This window comes from Bombina bombina, chromosome 6, assembly GCF_027579735.1.
Source record: "Bombina bombina isolate aBomBom1 chromosome 6, aBomBom1.pri, whole genome shotgun sequence".
In the NCBI taxonomy this organism is placed as follows: Eukaryota; Metazoa; Chordata; class Amphibia; order Anura; family Bombinatoridae; genus Bombina; species Bombina bombina.
Window position 1 is genome coordinate 387493742 of NC_069504.1, and position 12913 is coordinate 387506654.

The 12913-nt window shown below is 38.7% G+C and overlaps 1 protein-coding gene across 5 annotated transcripts in view; it reads right to left on the bottom strand.

Moving 5' to 3' along the window:
- The window catches only part of ARHGEF37 (Rho guanine nucleotide exchange factor 37), a 300854-nt gene that overhangs the window by 145364 nt on the left and 142577 nt on the right, over positions 1–12913 (bottom strand). For all 5 annotated transcript variants that reach the window (XM_053717097.1, XM_053717094.1, XM_053717098.1 and 2 more), the window contains one exon: positions 5863–6007. In XM_053717097.1, the coding sequence (XP_053573072.1) occupies positions 5863–6007 (145 nt within the window). The remainder of the gene's footprint in view (positions 1–5862; positions 6008–12913) is intronic.

Here is a 12913-nt window from a genome sequence, read left to right on the forward strand (position 1 = left end):
TGTAATAATACTTGATACTGAAGATATCCATGACCTCTGCTCAGAAGTGAGTATGATTCTTGGCTCTAAAGTGGGTTTTGTAAATTCTTTGTTTGTGAACCCTGAAGAAAGCCTTGCCCTCTGCTCAGAAGACAGTATTGTTCCTCGCTCTAGATTGGGTTCTATTTCTATAGTTGAACTTGATCCCAGTACAAGTATCTCAGCAACTGTCCCAAATTTGGACACATCTTTCTAACCCTAATGAGGGCATACCAGTCTTCAAGCCTCTTGTCCATGAACAAAGCACACCTGTCCTCAGTTCTTCTGTCCTTGAACCTTGCCGTGGAGTGGGAATTCCTGTACCTGATCCTACTGAGGATATTCCTGAACCTTGCCCTAATGTGGGTCTTCCTAAACCTTGCCCTGGTGTGGGCATTCCTTTATCTGATCTTAGTGAGGACATTCCTGAACCTGGCCCCATAATAGGTATTCATATACCTGATCCTAGTGAGGACACTCTTAATTCTGAATCCAGTAAGGACACATTTGATATTCAACCAGAAGATGGCAAGAACTGGTCAAATCTTGCACTCTACACTCTTATCCCCTACTTTGAAGTGGCTATAGCTTTTTCTTTTGGAGTATATCTAATCCTCAGCCAAGAGGTTAATTTTGAGGGTACTCAAATCTCTGATCCAAAAGTGGATAATCTGGTTTACAATCCAGAATTCTGCATCTCTATTTCTGAAGTTGAGGAAAGCCTATTCATATGTCTAGGACTGTGTGCCTTTTTATTGGCTGTGTACATGGTCATCTGTCATGAAGTACATTCGCCTATCAACACTCAGGATGATTCCATGGTTGGAAGCTCATTGTATGTTACGTTCAAGCATTCTCATGAAGACTACAAGAAAGATGACTTCAAGTTTTGCTCTTTAAATTTTCAAGATCTCTTGATGCCTGAAATCCATGGCCTTCGCATTTGTCATTTTGTTTTTTCAAGAGATATCCAACCCTCCTTTCTTGATTTCGGAGTGGACTCACTACCTCCCCCTGCAGCTACTACCGGCTCTCCATGTCAACATTGTTCTCTCTCCATTTGGATTGCGTTGGGTGCCCGGAGGTCACCTTTAAGGAGGGGGTTCTGTAACACATGCCTGCCTGATATCACTGTCCCTTTAAGACTGCCTTCCCTGCTACTGACAATCATACTGTTTGGGGAGTATTTGCATTCAACTTACCTGCCTAATTAATTATTCATTTATGCACCTGATTCCCTCAGCCTCTTTTTTTAAACCATCTCAGGCCTAATGTGTATTGCATTAGCTTTAAAGTTTTGTTCCAGAACAACTGAGATTAGTGACTGTTCCAGCATGTATTTTACCAGCATATTCAAACTACAGCCTTTCCTTTTAGCTATACTTAAAATCATCTAATCGCAAGTATCCATATAAATCCATTTTGTTTCCTGAACACTGCTACTTCAACTCTAAGCTTATTCTAAATTACAAGTATGCATTTGGTTATAATCACTCTCTAATTACTACAACAGCACCTTACTCAGAACTGTATAACTATCCTCTGCTACAAGTTGTCATAGCTGAAATATCCTCCTCCAAATATGTTAATATATTCAGAACTCTGGATCTATGTGTTCAGTTAAACAGCTTTCCTGTGTTTCTCCAATATATGCACAAACCGTATTTAATGCCTTAAACTTGCAACGTGTCTATCACCTGTGCTGCTCTGCTTATTACTGACATACAGCTCTATATAATATTATGTACTGTGAACCTGCATCAAACCTTAGTTTGCATCTATGAGTCAATCTTCTACCAGTTTACTCTGAAGCCTGAACATCTTACATTGCTATATTTTGAATCCTGCAGCAACTCCTATTAACTATAAGTCACTATATCAATTTATGTTTCCATTGAAGCCAGAATATATTGTATACATATGTTTCACTCTCCATAAATTCTACAATAACTTCTTGCAACTATGAATCACAGAATATCATCTATCCACATCCAGGATACTCTTCCCCGAGTCAGGGGTCGGTGTCTCCAATTCCCTACCACTGTCCGAGGGTCTGTGTCCTGAGCGCATATATACCGGAACATGGCAGCATTGCCCTTAAAAGGGCATTCAGCTCTTTTATGAAATGCCTAACTCCTAATCTAAAAATAAAAACCCACCCCAAAAGGGGAAAAAAAACATTTGCACAAAATAACAAATGAATGATCCAAAATAATAACAATTATTCCTATTCTAATACCCATTTTTTTTTAAAAAACACCCCAAAATGAAAAACCTAATCTATAATATACTATCAATAGTAAGTAGTGTTAGAATTTTTTTAATGTGTAATATAGTTTATTTAATTTGTAGTTAGTTTAATTTTAGTTTAATAATTATATTAGTTTAATTGTTAGTTTAAACGTAGTTTTTTTTAATTTGACAGGTAACTTTTAATTTAATTTAAGATAGGGAAATTGTAATTTTAATCTAAAGTTAGGGGGCGTTAGGTTTAGGGATTACTAGTTTAAATTAGTTTATTGAGATGTGGGACGCTTTTGGTTTAGGGGTTAATAGGTTTATTTAGTATATTTTATTGTGGGGGGCTTGGGGTTTAGGGATTAATAGGTTTATTATAGTGGCGGCGGAATTAGGGATTAATAACTTTAGTATAGTGGGGGAGATGTGGGCGGACGGCAGATTAAGGGTTAATAATATTTAAATAGTGTCTGCAATGCGGGAGGGTGGCAGTTTAGGGGTTAATAACTTTATTATAGTAGCGATGATGTTGGGGAGTGGCGGAATAAGGTTAATACATTTTATTAGTGGCGGCGATGTCAGGAGTGGCAGATTAGGGGTTAATAACTTTAATATAGTGTTTGTGATGTGGGAGGGCCTTGGTTTAGGGGTTAATAGGTAGTTTATGGGTGTTTAGTGTACTTTGTAACAGTTTAGTTATGAGTTTTATGTAACAGTTTTGTTGCGTAAAACTCATAACTACTGCTCTCAGATTTCAAAACAGATCGTGTTGGTATAAACTGGAACGCAAGCTTTTTAGCCTCACCGCAAAACTTGCAATGGCTGCGCTATGGAAGTCCCAGGAAAAAAACGTAATTTTTTAAGTGTGTGGGACTGACGTTGCGTTACAGGCTAAAAGCTTGTGGTATAGCTATACCGACAAGACTTGTAATTGGCTGCGGTGCTGTTTTAACGCTGAAATGTCAATTTATTCAGCGTTAAAATATGAACGCACAACTTATAATCTAGGTGAGTGTAAATTGCGCTAGTTGGAGTGAGTTTAATGGAGAGTAAAAAACAAAGCTTGTAAATCAGATACTGTATAAGATAACATGTAAACAAGACAATGCAATAGCGACCAAGGCAATTCATTTAGATATTAATTCTCTAAACTTAATGAATATATATATTTTTTTTAATTATACGTTTGTAAAGTACATTTATAATTTATTTTGAGAGTTTTGTGTTTTTCTTCTGCACCAAAATCATTTTCAATAGGTGTATGTCTGGACTGCAAAATATTTACAAATGGATAGTTTTAAATGATTTTTTAAACAACTATTTTGTGTGCAAATATTTTTAAATATAGCTGATGTACATCACCCCAAGTCCGCTGCCTTGGAGTTACACTTGACTCAAATCTGTCCTTCAGTCCCCACATCCAATTGCTCTCTTCAACCTGCCGCAACCACCTACGCAATATCTCCAAAATTCATCCGTTTCTGAGTGCTGAAACCCTGGTAATTTCCCGACTTGACTACTGTAATAACTTACAAACTGGCCTCCCTCTCTCCCGCCTCTCTCCCCTTCAATCCATCCTAAATGCATCTGCCAGGCTAATCCACCTCTCTCAATGCTCTGTTTCTGCTGCACCTCTCTGTGAGTCCCTTCCCTGGCTCCCCATTCACAGCAGAGTTAAAGGACCAGTCAACACAGTAGATTTACATAATCAACAAATGCAAGATAACAAGACAGTGCAATAGCACTTAGTCTGAACTTCAAATGAGTAGTAGATTTTTTTTCTGACAATTTTAAAAGTTATGTCTTTTTCCACTCCCCCTGTACCATGTGACAGCCATCAGCCAATCACAAATGCATACACGTACCATGTGACAGCCATCAGCCATTCACAAATGCATGCACACTTATTCTTGCACATGCTCAGTAGGAGCTGGTGACTCAAAAAGTTTAAATATAAAAAGACTGTGCACATTTTGTTAATGGAAGTAAATTGGAAAGTTGTTTAAAATGTAATGCTCTATCTGAATAATGAAAGTTTAATTTTGATTGAGTGTCCCTTTAAATCAAAATTCTCACCCTGACCTACAGAGCCCTCACCAATGCTGCCTCACCCTACCTGTTGTCACTCATCAACAAATATACTCCAGCCCGCCCCCTAAGATTCAACAATGACCTGCTCCTTGTGTCCTCTACCATTACCTCCTCCCATGCTAGACTACAGGACTTCTCTCGTGTGGCACCAACCCTTTGGAAAGCACTTCTTCGAGCTGTCAGACTTTCCCCTAACCTCTCCTCCTTTAAACGTTCCCTAAAGACCTTTTGTATTCAGGGAAGCTTTTCACCCTAACTTATTATCAAACTAACTTCACTTAAAGGGACAGTCAAGTCCAAAAAAACCTTTCATGTTTCAAATAGGGCATGTAATTTTAAACAACTTTCCAATTTACTTTTATCACCAATTTTGCTTTGTTCTCTTGGTATTCTTAGTGAAACCTAGGAAGGCTCATATGATCATTTCTAAGCCCTTGAAGGCCACCTCTTATCACATGCTTTTGTATTTGCTTTTCACAACAGGGGAGAGCTAGTTCCTGTAAGCCATATAGATAACATTTTGAGCACGCCTGTGAATTGTGGCAGACACTGCACTAATTGGCTAAAATGAAAGTCAATAGATAATAATAAATAAAATGTCATGTGATCAGGGGGCTGTCAGAAGATGCTTAGATACAAGGTAATCACAGACGTAAAAAGTATATTAATATAACGGTGGTGGCTGTGCAAAACTGGGGAATGGATAATAAAAGGATTATCAATCTTTTAAAACAACAAAAATTCTGGTGTTGACTGTCCCTTTAACTAACAGTTGCCCTCATCTATCTCCTCACTAATATCATTCTCACCTTTGCAGTCTCCACCTCCTGTTTCCCATCCTCCTACCCATCTAGATTTTAAGTTCCCACAGGAATAGGGCCCTCAATTCCCTCTGTATTTGTCTGTAAAATGTTGTCTTTTATTCTATTGTTTCTCTGTTTTACTTTTATCCTTGTACCCATTGGCAGCGCTGCAGAATCTGTTGGCGCTTTATAAATAAAGAATAATAATAATAATAATCTATGACTTTAATATCACACTTCTGCTTAGAGGGACATAAAGCCCCACATTTTTATTTTATGATGCAAATAGAACATACAATTTTACACAACTTTCCAATTTACTTCAGTTATAATTTTTTATTCATTTTCTTGGTATCCTTTGTTGAAAGGAAGATAAGCTCAGGAGGGTGCACGTGTCTGCAGAACTATATGGCAGCGGTTTTGCAAGAATATAATACATAAGCAAGACCACTAGATGGCAGCACTTTTTCCTGCCAAGTAGTACTCCAGATGTGCACGCTACCTATTGAGATATCTCTTCAACAAAGAATAACACGAGAAGGAAGCAAATTTGATAATAGAAGAAAACTGGAAACTTTTTAAAATTGCATGCTCTGTCTGAATCATGAAAGAAATGTTGGGTTTCGTGTCCCTTTAATTGTAGTTCCACCTGGCTTTAAAGAGTGTGTTGTGTTACAACATGTGGTGTATGAATCTCTGTAGTGGCACTCACGCCTTTGATTGCAGAACCTTCTGGATCTGCGGAAGGACCGCTGTTTCCTTATATTGGCGCAGCAGGGATAGTATGCCTGGGTAATTCAAGCAGTAAAAACTGTACGAAGACTGCATGTCCTGACTGAATGCCTGGAACAGTTTACCTAAATCAGAAAATAAAATAAAAGCAATAAGTGTAATTCAGTCTACAAATAATATATATTTTCAAGGCATTTCATTGTAAACAACATTTTATTATTATTATTATTATTATCGGTTATTTGTAGAGCGCCAACAGATTCCGCAGCATTAAAATAATAAAATAAAGATGGTACTGGGGGGCGTGTCCATGCAGCGTTCAGGACAGGACGCATTTACTGAAAGCTCCAAAAGAATTTTACATAATCCGCTGATTATTAACCTCTCACAGTGATGACCAGAATATAAAAACAGAAAACCTCATAGTCCTGGCACTTGGGGATCTATATTGCTCAGATTTGCTGTGTTAATGACTTTGGACACTCAGATTGGAGAACGGCCAAAGGCGGCAGCCTAATAGTTGATATCCACCTCCCCCCCCGGGAAGAGCTGGGTTATCGGTGCTGTCAGACTGTGCTGACTTACCGAACCTCTTCACTATCTAGCCACACCTGGTATATATGGTAATATATCGGCCAGACACCGGGAAATAAATTTATGAAAAAGGAGTGTGCTTATATACCTCTCCCTCTACTATGACCTGCATAGGAGAACCGGATCTTTCACACCACCTAACATCTGCTTTTGAGAGACTGGAGAGACTCTTTGAAAATCTACTTAATAAAGCGCCATATGACTTTCTTGTGGATAAGTCCTGTACAAACAACATATCGTCCGCTCAAAAGAACAGTCCCTCTGAATCAAACGAGCAATATGGCGCCAATTCTGTGGAGCACACAACACCGGAGTTAGGGCGTCATAGTATTGCTATGAGACACCAGGGCCTTCAATACCGCGCTGAAAACACTCAGGTGCAGGCGAGCTTGATGCCGGTCTTGGGCTGCGAACACATCAAAGGAGCTTGCTATATTGATGAGAACCTGGCCACTCACTACCCAAAATCGGATGCCTCAGATACATGGACAACCGATGTATTGCAGGCAGGGAATCAGCTCACACACTCGACACGCGGAAATGTGTCTGCTAAGGAGCCTGATGGATGCGCGCGGTCAGAAGCAGCCATTTGGTTGAAACACATTAAAAAAGGAATTGCATCTAATCACCATAATGCCGATGGCTCCGATCTCCATCACAAGTGCATAACAATGACAGACACATTTTATACAACTGCCTGGAAAGCGGTCTTACGCCAGTTTCTAAAAACACCCAAAAGACTCACTGACCAGTCCGCCCTCTGTGGGTTTGTAGTAACCTATGGACATGGAGGGAAAGGTCTCTTATCTGCCTCGGTGAAGAACATCATGCATCCACAAAATGAGGAATATGCTCCAAAGACAGGAGTGGGGTAGATTGTGGCTGCCTCTTTTGAACAGCTGATTTTCTCTATCGGCATCCTCCGACACTAACTTACCCACTTTGGTCCTAAAAGGGCCTTTTGTTAGAAATTGTTTCTTACTCCAGCACGACAGCTCTTATGTTTTAAGTTTTACTTTCCATTATTTTTATATCTTTTTACAACAAAGGAGTCACGAAACTTATGTATAACCTTAAGTAAGTGTTGCCTATGGCTGGGTGTCGGGGGGAAATTTATTAGAGTGGAACATGGGGGCCCAGATGCAAGTCCAGATTGGTGATGGCGACGGAGAGTCTTAGAATAAGGATAATAAATGTTTTCACTCTATCTATATACAAATGTAACCATTACCCCCTTCTGTTCCCATATTTACACTTACATATACGGCAGCTAAATTGGTTGATTATTTAACTAATAGTGGCTGCCTTACCGGAGTTACGGTATATAATGAAATCTCCCAAAAGCACTCGTACACCGTGGCAGTCTCATAGTGTTAAACTTCTCGCCACGCTCCTACATAGGTTTGAATGTTTTATCTATATCCCATCCAATACAACTTAATTCAAAAGCTTAAGGTGTCACCCATATATAAGACTATGGGGGGTAGTTATCAAGCCGTCAACCTCAAATACGCTGGAATTCCGCAGCGTATTTGTGGCGAGGCTGATTCGCCTTAGTTATCAAAGGCTCGAGACCGGCAAAAGTAGAATTTAGTGACGTAAGCTTCGATCCGCCGGACTCAGACCGACCCAGATCGATTCTTACGTCACTCCAGATGTTCCGCACACAAGTGCGGCACAATCTCACTACTTTTGCTAGTTATCAAATGACTAGCAGGTACGCTCGGCACTTTTACGGCCCAGTGTACCTGGTTTTCAAACCGCCACCCCTGGAGGCGGCGGATCCCATAGGAATCAATGGGAGTCTGACCATAGCGAAAGTACAAGTTCGCTGCTGACAGACATCCCATTGATTCCTATGGGAGCTGTCTACACCTAACACCCTAACATGTACCCCGAGTCTAAACACCCCTAATCTGTCCCCCCCTACACCGCCGCATCTAAATAAAGTTATTACCCCCTAAACCGCCGCTCCCGGAGTTCACCGCAACTATAATATATGTATTAACCCCTAAACCGCCGCTCCCGGAGCCCACCGCAACTATAATAAATGTATTAACCCCTAAACCGCCGCTCCCTAAACCCGCCGCAACCTATATTAAACTTATTAACCCCTAATCTGCCCCCCCTACACCGTCGCCACCTATAATAAATTTATTAACCCCTATCCTGCCCCCCACTACGCCGCCGCCACTGTAATAAAATGATTAACCCCTAAACCTAAGTCTAACCCTAACCCTAACGCCCCCCTAACTTAAATATTAATTAAATAAATCTAAATAATATTTCTATTATTAACTAAGTTAATCCTATTTAAAACTAAATACTTACCTTTAAAATAAACCCTAATATAGCTACAATATAAATAATAATTATATTGTAGCTGTCTTAGGATTTATTTTTATTTTACAGGCAACTTTCAATTTATTTTAACTAGGTACAATAGCTATTAAATAGTTATTAACTATTTAATAGCTACCTAGCTAAAATAAACTGAAATTTACCTGTAAAATAAATCCTAACCTAAGTTACAATTACACCTAACACTACACTATACTTTAATAAATTATTCCTATTTAAAACTAAATACTTACCTGTAAAATAAACCCTAATATAGCTACAATATAAATAATAATTATATTGTATCTATCTTAGGATTTATATTTATTTTACAGGTAACTTTGTATTTATTTTAGCTAGTTAGAATAGTTATTAAATAGTTATTAACTATTTAATAACTACCTAGCTAAAAGAAATACAAAATTACCTGTAAAATAAATCCTAACCTAAGTTGCAATTAAACCTAACACTACACTATCATTAAATTAATTAAATAAACTACCTACAAATAACTACAATTAAATACAATTACATAAACTAACTAAAGTACAAAAAATAAAAAAAGCTAAGTTACAAAAAATAAAAAAATAAGTTACAAACATTTTAAAAATATTACAACAATTTTAAGCTACTTACACCTAATCTAAGCCCCCTAATAAAATAACAAACCCCCCAAAATAAAAAAATGCCCTACCCTATTCTAAATTAAATAAAGTTCAAAGCTCTTTTACCTTACCAGCCCTTAAAAGGGCCATTTGTGGGGGCATGCCCCAAAAAGTTCAGCTCTTTTGCCTGTAAAAGAAAAATACAACCCCCCCAACATTAAAACCCACCACCCACATACCCCTAATCTAACCCAAACCCCCCTTACAAAAACCTAACACTAATCCCCTGAAGATCATCCTACCTTGAGTCGTCTTCACTCAGCCGAGCAGCGATGGAACCGAAGTGGAAATCCGGCACGGAAGAAGTTAATCCTCCAAGCGGCGCTGAAGAAATCTTCCATCCGATGAAGTCATCATCCAGGCAGCGCTGAAGAAGTCTTCGATCCGGGCGATGTCATCTTCCAAGAGGCGCTGAAGAGGTCTTCTATCCGGGCGATGTCATCTTCCAAGCCGAGTCTTGAATCTTCCTCCCGCCGACGCGGAACATCCTTCTTCACCGATGGACTACGACGAATGAAGGCTCCTTTAAGGGACGTCATCCAAGATGGCGTCCCCTCAATTCCGATTGGCTGATAGGATTCTATCAGCCAATCGGAATTAAGGTAGGAAAAATCTGATTGGCTGATGGAATCAGCCAATCAGATTCAAGTTCAATCAGATTGGCTGATCCAATCAGCCAATCAGATTGAGCTCGCATTCTATTGGCTGATCGGAACAGCCAATAGAATGCGAGCTCAATCTGATTGGCTGATTCCATCAGCCAATCAGATTTTTCCTACCCTAATTCCGATTGGCTGATAGAATCCTATCAGCCAATCGGAATTGAGGGGACGCCATCTTGGATGACGTCCCTTAAAGGAGCCTTCATTCGTCGTAGTCCGTCGGTGAAGAAGGATGTTCCGCGTCGGCGGGAGGAAGATTCAAGACCCGGCTTGGAAATGACATCGCCCGGATAGAAGACCTCTTCAGCGCCTCTTGGAAGATGATATCGCCCGGATCGAAGACTTCTTCAGCGCCGCCTGGATGATGACTTCATCGGATGGAAGATTTCTTCAGCGCCGCTTGGAGGATTAACTTCTTCCGCTCCGGATGTCCACTTCGGTTCCATCGCTGCTCGGCTGAGTGAAGACGACTCAAGGTAGGATGATCTTCAGGGGATTAGTGTTAGGTTTTTGTAAGGGGGGTTTGGGTTAGATTAGGGGTATGTGGGTGTTGGGTTTTAATGTTGGGGGAGGAGGTTGTATTTTTCTTTTACAGGCAAAAGAGCTGAACTTTTTGGGGCATGCCCCCACAAATGGCCCTTTTAATGGCTGGTAAGGTAAAAGAGCTTTGAACTTTATTTAATTTAGAATAGGGTAGGGCATTTTTTTTATTTTGGGGGGGTTTGTTATTTTATTAGGGGGCTTAGATTAGGTGTAAGTAGCTTAAAATTGTTGTAATATTTTTAAAATGTTTGTAACTTATTTATTTTATTTTTTGTAACTTAGCTTTTATTATTTTTTGTACTTTAGTTAGTTTATGTAATTGTATTTAATTGTAGTTATTTGTAGGTAGTTTATTTAATTAATTTAATGATAGTGTAGTATTAGGTTTAATTGTAACTTAGGTTAGGATTTATTTTACAGGTAATTTTGTATTTCTTTTAGCTAGGTAGTTATTAAATAGTTATTAACTATTTAATAACTATTCTAACTAGTTAAATAAATACAAAGTTACCTGTAAAATAAATATAAATCCTAAGATAGCTACAATATAATTATTATTTATATTGTAGCTATATTAGGGTTTATTTTACAGGTAAGTATTTAGTTTTAAATAGGAATAATTTATTAAAGTATAGTGTAGTGTTAGGTGTAATTATAACTTAGGTTAGGATTTATTTTACAGGTAAATTTCAGTTTATTTTAGCTAGGTAGCTATTAAATAGTTAATAACTATTTAATAGCTATTGTACCTAGTTAAAATAAATTGAAAGTTGCCTGTAAAATAAAAATAAATCCTAAGATAGCTACAATATAATTATTATTTATATTGTAGCTATATTAGGGTTTATTTTAAAGGTAAGTATTTAGTTTTAAATAGGATTCATTTAGTTAATAATAGAAATATTATTTAGATTTATTTAATTAATATTTAAGTTAGGGGGACGTTAGGGTTAGGGTTAGACTTAGGTTTAGGGGTTAATAATTTTATTACAGTGGCGGCGGTGTAGTGGGGGGCAGGATAGGGGTTAATAAATTTATTATAGGTGGCGACGGTGTAGGGGGGGCAGGATAGGGGTTAATAAATTTAATATAGGTTGCGGCGGGTTCAGGCAGCGGCGGTTTAGTGGTTAAACTATTTATTTAGTTGCGGCGAGGTGCGGGATCAGCAGGATAGGGGTTAATAATTTTATTATAGAGGGCGACGGTATAGGGGGGGCAGGATAGGGGTTACTAGGTATACTGTAGGTGGCAGCGGTGTCCGGGAGCGGCGGTTTAGGGGTTAATACATTTATCAGAGTTGCGGCAGGGTCTAGGAGCGGCGGTTTAGGGGTTAATGCATTTATAAGAGTTGCGGCAGAGTCTAGGAGCGGCGGTTTAGGGGTTAGTAACTTTATTGTGTTTCGGGAGGCTCCGGGGGCGCCGGTATAGGGATAGAACAGTGTAGTTTAGTGTGAGTGCTTAGTGACAGGCTAGCAATAAAGCTGGGAAAAAGCCGAAGAGCAGCGAGATCGAATGAGTGATAACTCTCACAGTCTGCTGCTCATCGCCCCGCGGCTTTTTGACAGCTTTATTTGATAACTTAGGCGAACGTATTCAAGGTCCGCTGCGGCGAAGGTAGGCGAGCTTAGGCGGGCGTATTGGGCCGGCAAAGGCTGAAAAGTAGACGGCTTGATAACTACCCCCCAATATCTCATTTATAGCCCTAAATTATATCAGATTCCCAGCTTAGCCTTTCCCCTCTTAAATGAATAATAATAAATGTTAATACTGTACTTATATGGTTTTAGAGGGTAGAAATAGTTTAACTCAAGTTATTCCTGTTTTATTGTTATGTTCATTATGTTTATTATTGATCTCGTGTTATGGACTTACACCATCTTAGGTTCAAGAGTGACCTCTCTAAAGGAAAGAGATGTAAAAAGAGGACTTTCATCATGTCTCATACAAAACACCAAGTATGATGTGAATTATTGATGTATATGATCATTATGTTGTCACTTTTTCCTTTTTATACTGTCCTCAATAAAAAATTATAAATAAAATAAATGTGGTACTGCAAATCTTAAAATGGCACTAAACACATTATAATAACTAATAATAGTAGATTTTGTTTCTGACAAATTTCAAAGTTAGTTTTATTCTCCTTTCCAATGCAACATGTGACAGCTATCGGCCAATCACAAAATGTATATACGTATGTTCTGTAAATCTTGTATGTGCTCAGTAG